This window comes from Panthera pardus, unplaced genomic scaffold (assembly GCF_024362965.1).
Source record: "Panthera pardus isolate Hobbes unplaced genomic scaffold, ASM2436296v1 HiC_scaffold_13, whole genome shotgun sequence".
NCBI lineage: Eukaryota > Metazoa > Chordata > Mammalia > Carnivora > Felidae > Panthera > Panthera pardus.
The window spans coordinates 16,466,700-16,486,638 of NW_026526688.1; the positions used below are offsets into that span (position 1 = coordinate 16,466,700).

At 41.4% G+C, this 19,939-nt stretch overlaps 1 protein-coding gene across 3 annotated transcripts in view; it reads left to right on the forward strand.

Moving 5' to 3' along the window:
* The window catches only part of SNX25 (sorting nexin 25), a 131,334-nt gene that overhangs the window by 46,721 nt on the left and 64,674 nt on the right, over positions 1 to 19,939 (forward strand). For all 3 annotated transcript variants that reach the window (XM_053900844.1, XM_019422270.2, XM_019422271.2), the window contains exons 4-5: positions 1,036 to 1,208; positions 2,338 to 2,524. In XM_053900844.1, the coding sequence (XP_053756819.1) occupies positions 1,036 to 1,208; positions 2,338 to 2,524 (360 nt within the window). The remainder of the gene's footprint in view (positions 1 to 1,035; positions 1,209 to 2,337; positions 2,525 to 19,939) is intronic.

The window sequence follows — 19,939 nt, forward strand, 5'->3', positions numbered from 1 at the left end:
GCCTGGGTGGCTCAGTCAGTTGAGTGTCCGACTCTTGATTGTGGCTCAGGTCATGATCCCAGGGTTGTGGGATCAAGCCCTGTGTCGGGCTCTGTGCTGAGTGTGGAGCCTGCTTAAGATTCTTAATCTCTCTCTCTCTCTCTCTCTCTCTCTCTCTCTCTCTCTCTCTCTCCCTCTCTCTCCCTCTCTCTCCCTCTCTCTCCCTCTCTCTCCCTCTCTCACTCTGTTCCAACCCCTCCCTCCCTGCCTCCCTCTCAAGTAAAATTAAAGAAAATACTTGGGAACCTCACAGAAGGCAATTGGCCACCAATTATGTAGCATCCAGTCATGGACCCTTTCCTCAGGAAAACCCACAGAACTTTTTTTTATTTTATTTATTTTTTTTATTTTTTTTATTTTTGAGAGACAGAGACAGAGCACAAGTGGGGGAGGTGTAGAGAGAGAATGAGACAGAATCTGAAGCAGGCTCCAGGCTCTGAGCTTTCGGCACAGAGCCCAATGTGAGGCTCGAACCCACAAACCAAGAGATCATGACCTGAGCCAAAGCTGGATGCTCAACCGACTGAGCCACCCAGGCGCCCCAAAACCCACAGAACTTTTATCTCATGATTACCTAGTCAGGAAGGCTGCCCGCTGGCTAGTGGCCCTGGTTTATGCTTTCTTAGTTTTCTTTTTTTTCTTTTTGTTGTTTTCTTTTTGTTTTTTTTTAATGACGCTGTAGATCACATTTAAGAAGACATCTAGGAGACTTGAAAATAATCCAGTTAAAGAAATACTCCTACTTTCCTAGATTGTTGCTATGATTTGGGAGTCGTGTATAATTGTTGATGCTTCTTAAGGTTTTAAATCCCAACAGCCCATGCGTTTGCATTGTGATTGGGAAAATTATTGGCTATTGATATTTTTGAGGAGTGGACACATTATTAAAACAGATATATTCTCCATTTGAGATATTTGATATTTAATGAGACATAATCAAATTGTTTCCAGAGATTTCTTTCCTGCCTCTTCCCTCTCTTTGTTAATTTTTTTTAGACATGAAGAACAACCAAGGCCTTTTGTGCTGCATGTGTCCCTGAGGAACTCGTATGATGAAGTGAGGTTCCTACAAATGTGTTCTAGGGTTCTGGTGTTTTGTCTCCTCCCCTCAAAGGATGTCCAGTCTCTCAGCTTACGTATAATGCTTGCAGAAATTCTCACAACAAAAGGTACTTTTATAAATAATTCATATCACTAATGGGATGATCATGTAAACAAATGCGCTACATACTAATGTGATAACCCTTTGTATACACCTATGCAGACCTTGTATATTGTGGGACAATATGCAAACTAAAATATTTTCAAATTTTCAAAGTTTAAGTGCCACTCAAAGAGGGCATTTTTTGGCCATCCGTGATAATCAAGTTTTTTATGTAACATGTTGCCAAATGCATAGTCCATTCTGTTGTTTATTTTGATACAGGATAATCCGTCCTTATGCCCCTCACAGGGAAACATCCATTTGGGATAGCTTTTGAGTTATCCAGGCCAGTCATACATACAACAATGAAAGAATATCAACACTCCAGGGTGCGTTTACTTAAAACACTTTTAAGATAGAAGATTCATTGATAATGCCTATATATGATTTTGTGAACTTACAATGAATAAAAAAAGGAAGGGTACCACAATATAATGAGTTACTACAGAAAGTATATTGAGGGAGATGCTTGGCCAGAATAAGAAAAGTGGAAGAAAATGCGACCTAAGAGAAATTTCTCTTATCTCAAAATCTCAAATAGCACTGCCTCTGATATGCATTGATGGAGTATCTAATTTATGATCTGTGGCTGTTAGTGGATACCAACCGCAGAGAAAAGGGAACTTTTTAACTGCGAGTTGGTAGGATGGATTGGGGGGTAGTATCATTGGCTTTTCAGCGGCCTCTTCCCGGAGGTCTGCTTTCACCAGCTGGGAGCACGTTCACTTTTCTCTTTTGGCAGAAGCACATAATGAGCCTTATAAAAGAAATAAAAGAAAAAAAGATCTGCGTACTTAATTTCGATATCTCTGTTAGGAACTTGGGTTCCAAATGACTTTCTTTCATTTTTCCTTTAAAGTTAACCCTTTTGTCAAGACAACCACTTGCTTGTAGCCCTAGCTGGTAGCATATCCAAGGGGAAGGGCGGCTGTCTGTACACGCACACGTGTTTTTGAATATCTGAGTTGTTCATATGTTCCCCACTCGGGTAGTTTAAAAACGTTTCCTGACTGTTGTTTCAGTTCTGTAAAGGAAAAACAATTCCTCCAAAGGACAGTACCGTTTTCAGTGGTGCTTTCTTCTCCTTCCCGCAGTCTTGAAGCCGGTGGTGGAGTTACTTAGTAATCCAGATTACATCAACCAGATGCTGCTTGCCCAGCTGGAGCGCAGAGAACAGATGAATGAACATCACAAGAGAGCCTACACCTATGCTCCTTCTTATGAAGAGTTCATCAAGCTTATTAACGGCAACTCTGATGTTGAATTCTTGAAGCAACTAAGGTATTTGGCCTTTAATTATAGCCAAGTTATAATAGCTACTAATTATCATCCTCTGCCGTGTTAGGTTAAAAAAAAATGTGGTTGTCAGGGAGGCAGAAATAAAGGAAGCCCGTAAATCTCACGATTCAGTGACCACTAAATTTATCCAGCTTCTCCTTTAGCAGAGGAAGTTTTTTGTTTTTGTTTTTTAAAGTATCATGTTTTTCGGGGCGCCTGGGTGGCTCAGTCGGTTGAGCGTCCGACTTCGGCTCAGGCCATGATCTCACGGTCCGTGAGTTCGAGCCCCGCGTCAGGCTCTTTGCTGACGGCTCAGAGCCTGGAGCCTGCTTCTGATTCTGTGTCTCCCTCTCTCTCTGACCCTCCCCCACTCATGCTCTGTCTCTCTCTGCCTCAGAAATAAATAAACATTAAAAAAAAATAAAAATAAAAAAAATAAAAAGCTCAAGATTTAAAAAAAATAAAAAATAAAGTATCATGTTTTTCAAGTAATTAGGTTATAATAGATTGAAAGCTGTTTTGTTGTAGGAGGACCTGCTTAGCCGGATAAGCAGATGCTTACCTTAGAGAAGCATTGGAAGGAGATGATGTGTTTTTAAAATTACATAGTAGAACATTGTGTTGATTTTCATTTTTCTTAGAAAATGCAGGCCCAGGTTTGGGAATCAAGGGTTCTTGACTAATTGTTTTGAAAAAATACGATTCAAATGTACCCCAGGAGTCTCTTTTATAAGGGAGTTCAGTCTTCCTTACCATATTTGAGATACCTTAGGGGTGACTGTGTTTTTGTGTATTTATTTTTTATTTCTTTGGTATGTGCATATACAGTATGATTATATCGTAGTGTGTAGTTTGTGGATTTTCTAGGCTTCTGTAGTTCCTCCTCTATTTTAGTGTCCCCAAACAGTAATACATGGGGAAGAAAGGCAACTCTGATATATCAGTTTTGCTTCTGGTAAGTAATTTCCTTTTTGATCATGTGACTCTTGAGCTGATAGAGACCCCAAGGCCCTATATCCCAGATTTGTTTCCTGAGGTTTACAGGTTATGCCCACTCAAAGGTCATCCTTTCCATGGCTTTCTTTGACTCCTTTTAAAATTTTTTTTTTTCAACGTTTTTTTATTTATTTTTGGGACAGAGAGAGACAGAGCATGAACAGGGGGGGGCAGAGAGAGAGGGAGACACAGAATCGGAAACAGGCTCCAGGCTCCGAGCCATCAGCCCAGAGCCTGACGCGGGGCTCGAACTCACGGACCGCGAGATCGTGACCTGGCTGAAGTCGGACGCTTAACCGACTGCGCCACCCAGGCGCCCCTCTTTGACTCCTTTTAAAGTGTCATTCCATAGAATGTGAAAGAGCACACAGTGACAGGACATCCTTGTTGCCTCCTCTTCCCCTTAAAATTGCCAACCCACAAGTGTGCGCGCACGTGCACCAACCCCCCCCTCAAGTGCTGGAGATGCCATTCAAGCCTGTACTCCAGTATTCCTCTATCTGGTGCTCTTACACCTATTGTTCCCAGATGTACTGCCTGTGGTGTGACAAAGGTATCGTGATGACCAACATCTGTGAAATGGGAGTTTTTTTTCTTAGGACATTGTTTGTGAGCAGATGGTACTTCATGTTGCTAAATTGTGGAGGTATGGCATTCCTAAGTACTTTTTCCCTGTCAAGCAGTCTTTCCACAATATAGTCAGATGTGGACCATTTGGTAACTCCCAAGGGAGTTTAAGATAACAATCTAGGACCAATGGTGGCAGGTACTTACCTGAATCAGTATTCGTTCTACTTCTAGACTTATGAATGAGTGTTCCGTTTTGTGTACCAAACAAAAATGTCCCAGCACTGCACACATGTTGACCTAGATAGCCATGTAACAAAAAGGTACCAAAAGACTTTTTAAAATCAGAAGTAATTATTTTTCCAAAATAATTGGAAACGGTCAACCATTGGTATTATAAGATGAATGGATCTTGATTAAAATTAATAGTCTACCATTTTCAAAATGTACTAATCAAAGACTCAGAACTATTTGAAATGCCATAGATATCGTAATGTTGGCAGTTCATTATCTAGTAGGTAAAGAAGTAACTCAGCAAAAATTGACCTTTAAAAAATAGAAGCCCCAGGATGATGAGACAGCTTGCTTTTGCCACAGTAGGAGCATTTTGGACTGCCTTCACCTGAGCGGCTAAAGATTACACTAGAAATCCTGATTTGACCTTTTCCCTTTATAATGATGAAACAAAAATGGCATGAGCACTTCACTCTTCCCGTGAGACCACTTTCTCCTGGTGTCATAAATACGGCAGTACTAAAGGCTAACGCACTGTGTGGTTGAGAGGCAGGCCCTCTGTTGATCACTGAGAGGCTTAAGGGGCAGTAGAAATGCTGAACTGAACAGTGTTTTTATTTTTTGTTTAAACCTTGAGATGCAGTTTACAACCCGTTAAATTCACCATTTTAAAGTGTGTGATTCAGTGGTTTTTAGTGTATTCAGACTGTGCAACCATTACCTCCAATTCCAGAATGTTTTCATCATTCTAAAAAGAAACCCTGTGCCCATTAGCAGTCACTGCCCGTTGCTCCTGCCCCCAGCCCTTGGCAGCCCCCAATTTACTTTCTGCCTCTGTGGACATTTCATATAAATGGAATCATGCAACATGCGGTCTCTTGTGCGTGGCTTCTTCTGTTCAGCATGGTATTTTCAAGGGTCATCCATGTTGTGGTATGTATCAATACTTCATTTCTTTCGTTGGCTGAGTAATATTCCATTGTGTGAATATACCACATTTTGTTCATTCGTCCGTCAGTTGATGGACAGTTTGGGCTGTTTGCATTTTAAAGAATGCCTTTTTCAGGTACTGTTGAGCATCTGCAGAAGCAGTATCAGTGACTTGATAGAGTAAAATAAAATGTTGTGGATTCTTAACCTCTTCCTACCTCCATCTCTCCCCACTGTATACCTGCCCCCAGCAAGGGGTGATAGAGTACAAGACACCAGGAAGGGGTCTCCTTCTGTGCATTACTCCAATCCCATATATATTCCTCTGCTCTTTTGTGCCCTCCACAGCAGTCCACTTCACTGCTGGGGTCTGTTGCCCACAAAGTTCAGAGTCCATTGGGAGGACTCTTGGAGGTACTTTGGTGATTAGATAATCAAATTCTTAAAGTGCCCATTCTATTAGAAACAAAAAGAATACATTCTCAGATTGAGTTATGTTTATGTAATGACTGAGCACAACTGGAATGACCTGTTTTTCTGCCCTCTGTCTCTTGGTAAACTCAGTTCCTCATGAACATCTTGGGAAATACGTTGATGGCTTACTTTGGAAGGGCTGCAAAATTCTTAGAGTAGACAGCAAAAATTACGGGATCATGGTAATCCTGAAGCATAGATAGCCTCCTCAACAAGCTTGGCCCCTGAAGAACCTGGGGGAAGAAATACTGTGAAGGCATTTTTCTCAATGAAAGATATGCACATCCAGAGTTACTTTCTTTCTTGTAAAATTTTTTTTTAACATTTATTTATTTTTGAGAGACAAAGTGAGACAGTGCATAAGTGGGGGAGGGGCAGAGAGAGAAGGGGGACACAGAATCTGAAGCAGGCTCCAGGCTCTGAGCTGTCAGCACAGAGCCCAACCAGGGGCTGGGGCAGGGAGTTGGGGGGGGGGGGGGGGCTCAAACTCATGAACTGCAAGATCATGACCTGAGTTGAAGTTGGACACTTAACCTGAGCCACCCAGGTACCCCCAGAGTTACTTTCTGAATACTCTTATAAATGCTGAATTAACCCTCAGTTTATTCTCACTATTTATTTACTTATTTATTTTTTAAGTTTATTTTTGAGACAGAGAGAGACAGAGTATGAACGGGGGAGGGTCAGAGAGAGAGGGAGACACAGAATCTGAAACAGGTTCCAGGCTCTGAGCAGTCAGCACAGAGCCCGACACGGGGCTCGAACTCACGGACCACAAGATCATGACCTGAGCCGAAGTCGGACACTTAACCGACTGAGCCACCCAGGTGCCCCTATTCTCACTTTTTAAGAGAGGGGTTTATGGGGGGGTGGGAGGGAGGGGAAAGTGGGTGATGGGCATTGAGGAAGGCACCTGTTGGGATGAGCGCTGGGTGTTGTATGGAAACCAACTTAACAATAAATTTCATACTAAAAAATTAAATAAAATTCATAATACTAGACTGGAAAAAAAAATAAATGTATACTTGAAGTTAAAAAAAATACTGAATTATCCTGAGGCATCCTGCCCTGACCTATGACTATGAGACAGTTCCTTGGACTTTGCTGTAAGAGAAAATGCCTGGCAGTTCTGTTTGATATGGCACTGGTATATCTTTTATCCAGGGGCAGTATCCCCATTCACTGTATCTGAAGGTAACCTAAAGGCTACCCTGTATTCTCTGCTTCTTGCACAGACTGCACTAGAAAGGCGACCAGGAACAACTCTGCAGTGGCAGAGGTTGATCTTTTTGTTCAAAAAAGGTGATGTTGCACAAATAACCTGGCTACTTGGCTGCTTATTTATCTGATAGAAAAATTGCACTCTATTCAGGGCTCAGGTCTGCTTACTGTTATTGAGAGTCAACACTGCTTTTTATTGGACTGCTGTCTAAAGCCAGCATCGATGAAGCTCATCAGCTGCCTGACACTAATGGAGCTGCTTTTTTCAATCATAGTCTGAGCTATTCTGTTGTTTTTCTTGTACCATTAGAGTCCTCTGCTGCCTGACTTTATTAGCATTTTAGGTTACTGTCTTCACATTGGTCTCAGTAAGATTTTGAGATCGGCTGCCTAAGGCAGGGAACGTATCTTATTTAGACTAAGCAGTTGATGAAGTCATCCGCTTTTTTGTCATACATATTTGGGAGATAGATGCATATTTTCTAAAGGAAGCAAAGTCATTAAACTCTGTTGGGTTGAAATGCATCAAAAACAACCAAACCAAAAAAACTTTGATGGTGATATTTGTAGTTCCGTGGTAGTTTGTTTTTTTCTGAGTCAGCATGAGCTGCTTTTACAGTAAGATTATAGAGCTAGAAATGCTCCCTTCAAGAACACTAAACCAGGTGTTTTTGACCTTGACTATATATTAGAATCACCCAGGCTTTAAAAAAAATTACAGCTGGATATTCCACTGTCCTTTGTAGCTATTTCCTTTTTCTTCTTTTCTGGCATCCAAGATGTTGAAGTGAGGATGTGGTGGTTGGACTGGCATAACATTTTAAATTTTCCAGGGTCTTCTAGTAGAAGCAGTGATCCACTCGGCTAACAAAACAGGAGCCAGGAATTGGAATGTCATGTTGATGGAGGATTTTCAAGGACAACTGACCAGATTTCCCACTGCCCGTCTGGGTGGTGGGATGGTTTTTGGTCTCGTACTCTATGCTGTACAGTTGTAGCAAGGCAGGAGAGTGCTACATCCCATGCATACATTGGACAAATACTGCTTTCCTGGACTGGACATTTGCCAGAGTTAAAGAGATGCCAAGCACATGCTCAAGGAAGGGAAAACTTCTTTGTTTTGAAGCTGCCATTTATTGAATATCTAATATGCATTAAATACAGGGTGAGCTTCTTACCATCTGACCATTGTAACAACCATGTGAATTAAGTACCACTACTCATCATATAGTTGAAGGAGGTAAAGTGACTTGCCTTGGATCACTTAACTAATAAGTAGCAGCTGGGATTTGAACTCAGGTTTATCTGACTTAAAATCCCGCATGTAAAGGTGAGTAGCCTACTAGCCAGGTGGGCAAAAGACAGCAGTGACACCCGGCCCCAGCCTTGTGGGATTTCCCACAAGTGTGGAGATAATTCTTTTCTGTTTAGGAGCCTTTTCAGGCACTAGTCCTTGCGCAGAGAACAGTCCCATCAGAAGTACCATCATTTGTTAGTGAGATGGTGATAGACTGCCAGAGAAACAGAAGTAATGGAGAAAATCAGAGCAGCCTATGACCGCTGTAATTTCATTTGCTGCCAGGCCAGTCTTCATTAGATTTTTCAGGTCTGGATTCATTTCTGACCCCTTATTTAAAGAGCAACATGGCGAATCTAAAAATAGTAGGGAAGAAATTCTAATAATGAAAGGTTTAAAATTAAAAAGGCTAAGTATTATTTAACTTGGAGAAATGAAGGAAACCTTTTATTGAGTGTGGACCGAGATTGATGTGTTTTCTGTTTTACTAGGGTAAAGCAAGAGGTGATGTGCATAATAGACTAATTTTAGAGATCATAACGAACAGTGGAGTGGGTTACTGAGGGAGTTTGCTAAATAGTTTTTCTTCAAATATTAAGGGGATAGATTTTCATCTCCGAATTAGTTTAGGTGCATTTGCACGTGAAGATAATACACTAAAAATATTAAAATTCTTAAAATCACATGCTTCTGAGTAGAAGAATTTAAATTGTTTGAATAGTGTTTTGAACAGTGATTCTGAAGATTTATTGTGATTCTTGAGCAGTAAAATTGGCTTATGTTACAGAGGAACATGGAAAAAGAAATCAAGCATACCTTCAAACTGCTACACCGTGTCAGAAATCAGTTAAGCAAATATAAACTGCGAAGCAAAGGTTAGTGTGCGTGGACAAGGAGATGAGAAGTCACGAAGTGTAAAACAAAGAGGAACTTGGCAGATTTTTATGAAAAGAATAAATGAATATAAATTTAGTTTTAAAAAATGCATTAAAACCCAAGGCTGCTGATGGAAAACGTTCAAAAAGATCTCTCAGTTTTATAAAAAGTAAAAGTACACTGACTGCAGAATATGATTCCTTCCGTTGGTGTCTGAGAAATAGCAGAGGGCAGGGAGGTGGGAGTTAAACATATCAGAAAATAAAATATCTTCATTTGGGAGGGAAGATTGACAGCGATGGAAAATTTGATACAAGAAAAGGAAATTTTGGTACGAGGAAGTTTCTGATCTCTCTGAAATTAAAGAATTCATGATGCGCTTATAATTGGGGCAACACTGGCACTGTGGGTAAGGTGTATCTGCTTTATGAATGACAGCGAGGACCATGAGTTAGTTTATGTGAAGCATTTAGCCCAGGATCTGCATATTTCTAATTGTTAGGTGCTACTGTTGTTGTTGTTACAGTCATTAGACCAAGGATTGCAAATAGATTTAATTTCATCATGAACACTGATCAATTACTTGTGGCCCACTAGAATGCAGTGTTTTATTTGGGGGTTTGAGGGTGCCTAATAAATAGCAATGTTCCTGTCTCCATCCTGAGGTCTGAACCACTCTAGGTCCAAGGAATAAGCCAAATGAAGGCCAAAAAGTGTGCTCTTATTACTGATAGATGATGGAGAGTGTAGTTTATATATGCAAACAGTGACTCTCCAAAACTGAGTCTCAGAATCAGACATTCTTTCCCACCTGGCTTTGTCCCTGATTCTCCCTCCTTCCCCCTCTTTCTGGCAGGTGCCGAGTCTACTTGCTGGCTGCCGTTGGAGGCAGAGAACACCTGCTCTTAAGAGGAAGGAGAACAGAAGGGCTGTGCTTCACGTGGCCAGTTCCTCCTCCTCTGTGGTCAGATTAAAGACCTCTTCCCTCTCTAGGGCATAAAAGAGGGGGTGAGGGAGAGGTGCAGGGAGGCCAGGGATGGAGCCTCTTCTACTTAGAACGAAACATCAAGAGGTGACGGTGGGGTGAATGAGTAGTGCTCTTTTCTTTCAAATAAACAAAAGTTGTGGCGCTCGGTCCCTACTCAACAGAAAAGAAATTTATGATTCCCAAGGTACGTTGAAGGAATGGTAGCAAAGAGTGTAGAAGTGGTGTGCCGGTAATTGTTAATAACTGGCTTTTGCCGGGAGGAGTAAGAAACCCTGACGGGGAGCATTTGCTGGTTTCTGTGGTGTGAATCACTAAGTGTGACGTCCTCGGGAAGAGATTTGCAGTCGCACGCCATTTTATACATAGTGTGTCCACCATGCTCGTACAATCCGTGTAAATAACCTTGAACACAGATTATAGGAAAATGAAATTGTTAGGAAATGATGAGTTTTAAGTACTTTTACCTTTTTAAAAAGTGTAAATTAGGGGCTCCTGGCTGGCTCAGTCAGAAGAGCACATGACTCTTGATCTTGGGGTCATGATTTTGAGCCCCACATTGGGTGTAGAGATTGCTTGAATAAATAAGTACACTTTCAAAAAAAATAAAAGAAAATAAAGAAAGTATAATTTGATTGCCAGTTTGTGTAATTTTAATCATGGTAGACTTTAATTCCTGAAAAGTTAACAGGCGGCTCTCGTGAGCCAACACGAGCCTCGTGAGGTGTCTCCAGCACAGCGCTGGGTGGAGGCCACACAAGTTCTGTCTCCAATGACCCTGCAGTAGACAGACTCACAGTTCTTCTAGAGGAAGATGATTTTAACAACACAAGAAGTCAACCTACAGCGACCAGTCCAGCATCTGAAGTGGACTGTACCCTCAAACATGGGCTCGAGTCAGACAGGCCTGGGTCTCACAGACCTGGTCTGCACCTGGCTTTTCTGCTTATAGGCTGCATGGCCCTGAGGAGTCCTGTACACTCTGAGCCTCAGTTTTAACTGTGAGATGGAGGAAATAGTTCCTATTTCCTAAGACGGTTGTGATAATTAAATGAGATAATGCACATAATGCCTCAGCACAGTTCTCAGGACATGCTAGGCTCCCAATAAGACCTAAAGATACAGTGATCAGGAGAAGGCAACAGAATTCTCCGATGGTCACTTCAATAGGGTTAATGCATCAGAAGAGGCAACACAGTGTCTTATTTCAGAAAAACTTAAAGTGTATAAGTCAGTAAGTCATTTTCAATACAGAACATAAAATTAGGCAACTTAAGGGGCGCCTGGGTGGCTCAGTCATTTGGGTGTCTGCCTCTTGGTTTTGGCTCAGGTCATGATCTCACAGTTTCGTCAGTTCGAGCCCTCTATGGGGCTCTACGCAGACAGTGCAGAGCCTCCTTGGGATTCTCTCTCTCCCTCTCTCTCTCTCTCTGTCCCCCCACACCCCACTCATGCTGTCTCCGTCTCTCTCAAAATAAATAAAAACTTAAAAAAAAAACAACTAGACAACTTAGGATGATATTCAGTAAACATTCTGAATGAAAATGCTTTATTTAGAAATTGAGAATGGACTGCAGTGGTGCTATACGTGGGTCTATAACTACTTTATGGTGACATTAATAGCTAATATCAAGATACGAGGAACACTAGTAAAAACCAGATACAGGTAGCAGAGAGAAAAATTTTGGCTTTCCTCAGGTTAACTGAAAGACACCAGCTGGTCAGTGGTGACATAGCTTTGCTTGCTTTTTGTAACATGTAATTTCCATAGACTTCGGGGAACTAGGAAATGAATGTATGGTAACCTGTTATTTTAGGACAATTTATACGAGAAGAAGAAAATAGAAGTCACATTGCAAACAGATGACAACTGTTAATAACTTGGCATAGAGATTTCCAGGTTATTTTCTGTACACATAACATGAATCGTGGATGTGTGTTTATGTAAGTTTGGGATACCTCAGGCTGCTGTGGTCCAGAACTTTCTAACTGGTGTGACGCATGTATAGGCATGTGAAGATAAAGGTGTCCTCAGCCCTCCAGGTGTCTGGGTAGGGCCTGGGATGGCTGATTGCCTCGGTGTTCTGTTCAAATCCTATCATTTGCCACGTGTGTCACAAATGGAAGAAGGTTAGGAAGCATGCCTAGTCTTTCCGCGTAATCCGCTGCCTTCTACACACTAGTAAAGTGGAAAGCAGGTTTAAAAGCCCCATTAGTGGAAAGCGCCTCTTACTCCTCTGAGTCCTGACTGAAAACATGTCCCCTGCTTGTGCTCCAGTCCCTGGCATGCCCTGCTCTACACCGTTAAACACACCTAGTGAAAAGAGCTCAGAGCCTTGTTATCCTCAGTAGCACTAAGACATAAAAACGAAATTGAGATATTTTTCTTTGTTCGCGATATTGGTGAAGATTAAAAATTTGACACCTGGTGTTGGCAGGGATGTAGAAGAACAAACAACTTCATGTCCTGCTGGTAGGAGTATGAATTCTTGCCTCTCTGTAACACAGTTTTACAATATGAAAAGCAGGTCGCAAAATGTGCATTCTTTTTGATAGTTATTATTCATCATAAGAATTTATCTTCAGGAAATAATCACGAATGTGTGAAAAGATTTCTCTAAGAATGTTTCTTGTAATTTTATTTAAAATAGAGAAAACCTTGAAGTGACTAAAATGCTTGACAATTAGTGTCGGGTTAAAAAAATGTGGACACATCCGTACGATGGGTCGCCACATGACAATGGTGTCGTATCAGAGTATTTAATAGGTTTGGAAGATAGTATGAATTGATAAAATGAAAAATCTCTAAGGCTTTTTATAGCATAAATCTAGTCTTATAAAACAAAAAAAAATGTTTGAATAGAAGTCTATAAGTACATACCAGATGTTAATTGTGATTGATGTTGAATGTCGTGCTTTGTGTATTTTCTCATTTTCTTCAATGGATAAAGGTTACTTTGGAGAAAGTAAAAATGGGCTCAGACTGAGGAAGTAAAATCTGCCCAGCCATTTATCACGTTGGAATAACAGATACTAAAGCCAGCTACAGAGTTCACAGGGAGCAATATTTTTTTCCAAGTATACACAGTGGCTGTAAAAAATGTCATGATGATAACCTTCTCTGACTCCCGCTTTCTGACTCACTGAGAAACTTGGCTCTCTCAAGTCTCAGACGTCACCATTTGAAATTATATCTGTAAGAGTGACACTTCCTATTCTTGCCTGGAGGGTTTCAGTCACTTTGGCACAGAGAAGCACCCTCATTTGTAACTCAGCTTTACAGCTGCAGATAAGGGTTTACTAGACTAACCATTGCTTGTTTATCATAACTTTGTAGTCTCCAGGGAAAAGGGGCCTTGGGTCTATGTGAAGGTGATGATTTAAGTCATTCTGCTTTGAACCTGTCACCATGCTGCTTCATTTCAATTTCATAGACACTCCATGCTTCCCCCAGAATCCCAGAGAACCCGTCTTTTCCTCTGTTTGGGGAGACATCCCATGGTTCTTCTTGCTTATTGAAATGAGTCAGTAAGCCTGATTTTGTTGGGCTTCAGTGACCCTTGGTGGCCTTAAGTTGATGAGGCTGAGACACATAATCATGAAAAAAGTAAGGCTACTCAAAATTTTTTTTATATGTATTTTACAAACATTCACATACCTCATCTCCTTAAATACTGTGTGTCTAAAGAGTCAACCAGTGGCAGTAAGGGTTAATATTTGTTGAACTCTCACTGTGGGTCAGGCACTATCCCAAATAGTTTAAAGGTGTTATCTCATTTAATCTTCATCAATCTTCTTTTCTATGAGGAAAAATACAGTTATTTTTCTTTTTACAAATGAGGACTTTTGAGAGAAAGCGTAAGTAATTTCTTCAGGGTGACGCAGTAAGTGTCGGAAGCAGGATTCGAACCCAGGCCACCTAGTGCTGGAGCTTGTGTGCTTAACTACTCTGATACACCAAGCTGGGAAACAGCTTCAGCGTAGCTGCTGAAATCACCATGCCTTTATTTCTTCTCAAATGCTTTAACTGAAGTCCCTCTCAATGAAAACATTATCCCTAGCCTAGGACAGAGTAGCCTGTGGCAACTTGAAAAACTACCTGGCAGTGAGAAAGAATGAAATGGGGCCTTTTGTAGCGACATGGATGGAACTGGAGAGTGTTATGCTAAGTGAAATAAGTCATACAGAGAAAGACAGATACCATATGTTTTCACTCTTATGTGGATCCTGAGAAACTTAACAGAGGTCCCTGGGGGAGGGGAAGGGGAAAAAAAAGTTAGAGAGGGAGGGAGCCAAACCATAAGAGACTCTTAAAAACAGAATAAACTGTGGGTTGATGGGGGGTGGGAGGGAGGGGGAGGGTGGGTGATGGACATTGAGGAGGGCACCTGTTGGGATGAGCACTGGGTGTTGTATGGAAACCGATTTGACAATAAATTTCATATTAAAAAAAAAAGAAAAACATTATTTTTGGGCGCCTGAGTGGCTCAGTCAGTTAAGCATCTGACTTCAGCTCCAGGCCATGATCTCGCGGTTTGTGAGTTCAAGTCCCGCATCGGGTGAGCATGAACCCTGTTTCAGGTGAGCCCTGCTTCTCTCTCTTTCTCTCTCTCTCTCTCTCTCTCTCTTTCCCTGTGCCTCTCCCCCCCCACCCACCCCCCCATAAAAACTAAAGAGAAGTGAGGTCATAACTTGGGCAGGGGATAGCTGTCGTCATGTGGCTTTTTCCTTGTCTTTGGGACAAGAGATACTGGAAGTAAGATCTTGCCATAGTTGGGAAAGAGCCAAATCTTATTAGTGGCTTGCTCTTAATATTGGCATTCACAGTATTGTTTTGGAAAAACACATATTATAGCTCTGCATTTCTGATCAAGAGAACGTTCACAAATATCGGTCCTCCAGATTCTTGAACTAAACTTGGCACCAGCAAGGCCGTGTTCTCCTCTGGATGAAGAAAGCTGAGTGAATGCTAACTATCCCTGAAGAGCTGGCTTCCAGACTAGGAAGCCTGTGCCATGAGGGATAGCCAGCATTTGGATATACATTGACCCTTGAAAAACATAGGGTCGGGATGCCAACCCCCCGTGCAGTCAAAAATCTGCATATAACTTTGGGCTCCCCCCAAAATACGCTGTTGACTCTGGCAGCCTTACTGGTAGCATGTACACTCAATCAACACATATGTTGTATGTTCTGAGTATCACATATTGTATTCTTACAATAAGCTAGAGAAAAAAATGTTAAGATGATATAAGGAAATGCGGGGCACTTCGGTGGCTCAGTTGGTTGTGTCCAACTTCAACTCAGATCATGATTTCATGGTTTGTGAGTTCGAGCCCCACATTGGGCTCTCTGCTGTCCACACAGAGCCTGCTTCGGATCTTCTGTCCTCTGTCTCTGCCCTTCCCCTGCTCATTCTCTCTCTTTCTCTTTCAAAATAAATAAACAAGCAAAAAAGAAAATATAAGGAAAAGAAAATACATTTGTAGTACTGTACTATTTTGAGAAAACCCTGCCTATAAGCAGACCCACATACTTAAAATGTTGCTCAAAGGTCAACTGTATATAGTGTGTGCTTTTGTTGAGAATGAAAGTCACTCATTTCCCACTTCATCTTTTGGTATCAAGTGAGGGTGAATTTTACAAATTCAGTAATCATCTTCATTTTTTAAAAGGGTCTTTATTTTTGAGAGAGACTGAGCACGAGGAGGGCGGGGCAGAGAGAGAGAGGGAACACAGAGCTGGACACGGGGCTCGAACTCTTGAACCACGAGATTATGACCTGAGCTGAAGTTGGGAGGCTTAATTGACTAAGCCACCCAGGCGCCCCTCAATAATCCATCTTCAAATGCCTGTTATGTGTGAGGAGGGTTTGGTGTATATAAAGATGAATTGGTTCTGCATCCTTGGATTTATTCCCCTGCCATCAAGGTGTTAGTAGTCCGGCATAGGAGACCCGTGTGGATACAAATCGCTAAATGTGAAGCAAGGTATTAAGACCGGAAGTGGAGTGCGAAGTGCTAAAGAGTGGGTAGGAGGCTTATGCCGTAGAGGATAGGAATTGGAGAGCTTCAGAGAGGAATGCTATGAACTGACTGTTTTGGAACAAAGAGGATTTCAGCAGATAACGGAGCGAGGTGGTGTGCAAGAGGGAGAAGAAACAGAGCAAAGGCTGGGAGTCAGGAAAGAGCCGAATACGTTAGGGTATTATATGTGGTCTGGTTTGGCAGGAAAACGGTATCCACGAGGGATATAGAAGGCAGTGAGGCTGCAAAGATGACCTGGCATTGACCATGCTTTTATCCTTGGAAAGGACTGAGATGAATAAACATGAACCCACACTGAATTTTAGGGTAGCAGGAAATGGTTAAGAACATGAACTTTGGAATCAGGCAGCACCCCAGGTTATAATTTTGGCTCTAGTACATAAAAACAATGAGACCTTGAATAGATTTCTTAATCCACCTGAACAAATTCTTCCTCTCTAAAGTGGGGATAATTACAATACCTATTAGGAGGATTAAATGAGATAAAATATCTAAACAGGTACCTGGTACCTGATGAGAGGAATCTATAAATGTTAGCTGGTATTACATAATTTTATGGATTCATTTAAGAAATTGAACTCTTCACTAAAATAGCATGTATTTCTTCAGTACCATTGATGACTCATTTGTTCCAGAGCATGAATCTCAAGAATATCGAGAACAGATTGTTCAGAATATTATTTGTACCTGTTTAGTTTTACAGATGTTAACGCATATTAATTTAGCTTCTTGTCTTAGTTTGGGCTGCTGTAACAAAAATACCACAGGCTGGGTGGCTTAAACAACAGACATTTCTCATAGCTCTGGAGGCTGCGAAGTCCAAGATCGAGGGGCTGGATATTGGGTGTCTGGTGAGGGCCGACTTCCTGATTTATAGAGGGCCTTCTTCTCATTGTAACCTCACAAAATGGAAAGAGCTCTCTGGAGTCTGTTTTAATTATAGGCACACATCTCCTTTATGAGAGCACCACTGACAAGGGCTAATCACCTTCCAAAAGTCCCCGCCTCCAAATACCATCACATTGGGGGGGATTAGGCTACAACGTATGGATTTTGGAGGAACAAAACATCCAGTCCGTAGTATTCATTAATATTTACTGAATGCCTGTCCTGTGTTTAGTGCCAAGCTAGGTCATATTGGGGAATACAAGACACAATCCCTGTCTTCAAGTGGCTCATGATTTATTTAGTTGGGGAGAAAAAAGGTAGCATATCTTTCTTATAGACAAAGCTGCAATTTTATTTTAGGCTCAGGTGTGTTATTTCTCAGAGAAGTGTTAGGCCCTGAAAGGACTAGACATACCATTTCTTAAGTTCATAGCACTCTTTGTAGAAATGTGACTCTTTAAAATAGCAATATAAAATAGTAGGTAAATAGGAACTATTATAGAGCAGAAGTAATCTAGTATTTCAGAGAAGAGAAATATTAATGTGAACTAGAAGGAAGTAGCATTGTATGTAAGATCTAGTTAAGTGGACAAGTAAGGAGATTGTTTCTAGAAGGAAACAGCATGAGCAAAAGCCTGGAAAGTCAGTGTGGTTCTGGTTGAATGGCTAAAGTTAGCAACTCAGGAAACAACAGGTGTTGGTGAGGATGCAGAGAAAGGAGAAGCCTCTTACACTGTTGGTTGGAATGCAAACTGGTGCAGCCACTCTCAGAAACAGTATGGGGGTTCCTCAAACAGTTAAAAATAGGACTACCCTATGATCTGGCCGTTGCACTAATAGTTATTTCCTCAAAGGATACAAAAATGCAGATTTGAAGGGGTACATGCACCCCGATGTTTCTAGCGGCATTATCAACAATAGCCAAATTACGGAAAGAGCCCAAATGTCCACTGACTGATGGATAAAGAAGATGTGGCAAATACATACAATGGAATATTACTCAGCCATCAAAAAGAATGAAATCTTGCCATTTTCAATGACATGTGTGGAGCTAGAGACTATTAGGCTAAGTGAAATAAGTCAGAGAAAGACAAACACCATATAATTTCACTTATGTGTGGAATTTAAGAAACAAATGAACATAGGGGTTAAAAAGAGAGGCAAACCAAGAAATAGACTCTTACCTATAGAAAACAAACTGATGGTTACTGGAGGAGAGGTGGGGGGTGGCGGTGGAATAGGCCATGGGGATTAAGGAGGGCACCTGTGATGAGCACTGAGTATTGCATGTAAATGATGATGCCCTAAATTCTACACCTGAACCTAATATTACACTCCGTGTTAGCTAACTAGAACTTAAATAAAAACTTGGGGAGAAAAAAAAGAAACTGCCTTGGTTGAGTCTAGGTTTCCACGGAGGGGGAAAAGAAGCTGGGTTGGATGAGAGAGCTGGTGCCAAGGTGCAGAGCGAATGCAGGCTGGAATGTACAGTTATCACTGAGGGGAGGTCACTGGAGGTGTTGAGCAGGGGAGGGAGGAGATGAGTGGTCTTTTAGGAATGTTTTGACAGGGGGTGCTCAAGATGGTTTGGATGGGAGAAAGGATTGAAGTCAAGAGGACAAGTAGACTAGTTTGTGCAGTGACCCACAGGTGAAAAGGCCTGAGATAGGGTGGTGACAAATGGAAGAATAAGAAAGGAGCTTGTTTGAAGAATCAGAGGACAAGTCAGTAGAGCTTTGAGACTGGTCTTTACTGTTCGGGAAGAGAGCTAAGATAAGATTTTGAGGCTGGAAGGATAGATGCTGGTGCAGGGATGGAGAAGTGAAGAAAGTGTACCGAAGGTAAGTTTAGTTTGGACAGGCTGAGTTAGGTAGGCAGGCATGTAGATAGGTCAATAAATAGAGATAGAGAAGCAGTTTAGAAAATATCTTAAAATGACTCGTAATACTACCAATTGCCCTGCATTTTCCTTTATTTCTCTTTTGGATTATAGCCCTCGTTCATACACCACATATTTACATACCTGAAATCATGAATGTACATACCGTTTTGCATTTCAGAATTAGTGTGTCTTTAAAATCTATTTTTATGTGGTTTTTAAAATTATTCATACTATTGACTGAAGTTTTTCCCCTTGGTGTGATCCATCCCCAGAGCTTCCTGAAAGCAGGGGCCATATTGGTGCTGTTCATTCCCGTGTGGCTACAACATAGGCCTATTGAGCCCATAGATTATCTCTTTTCTTTGTAGAAGTTGCTATAATAAGCATGTATATGATTTTTTTTCTGTTTCTGTCAAAATATTTCCTTACGATAAGTTTGTGAGATTAGGACTGCTGTGTGAAAGGATGACTGTCTATTTGCAGGTCACCCGGATAGCAACGCACGAGGATGAGTTTGGGGAAATGTGCTGCACTTGAGTGAAAAGTCAATACTTTCCAGTCGTAGAACCTAATTCCGAGGTTAAATTTAAGACTCAGGGAGAGTTAAACTTTGATGATTCCAGGTTTGCGTATGCTTCTTAAAAGCTGTTTCCTCATCCATTCAGTAACTTGAGGGAAAACGCACATAAGGAGCTACTGTTGTGCTTTAACGTTATTTGGAGGAATGAAGGCGATTTCATTAGAAGTCTTTATTGATCATTAATTTCCTACCCAGAGGCTCCCATTTGGAAAACATTGGTGAGTGTGCATTTAGCCATGCTTTACGTATGGGGTCTTCAGGGAGCTCTCTATCAGTTGGGATGGCATTTGGCCATGAGACAAGTTGACTTACAGTGACTTAAACAAGTTAGGGATTGATTTTCCTCATGTAACAAGATATCCTAGGATGAGTAGTCTGGGGCTGTTATGGCTGGGTGATGTCATTGGAGATCCAAAGTCCTGTCTTAATGTCACCAGCTTT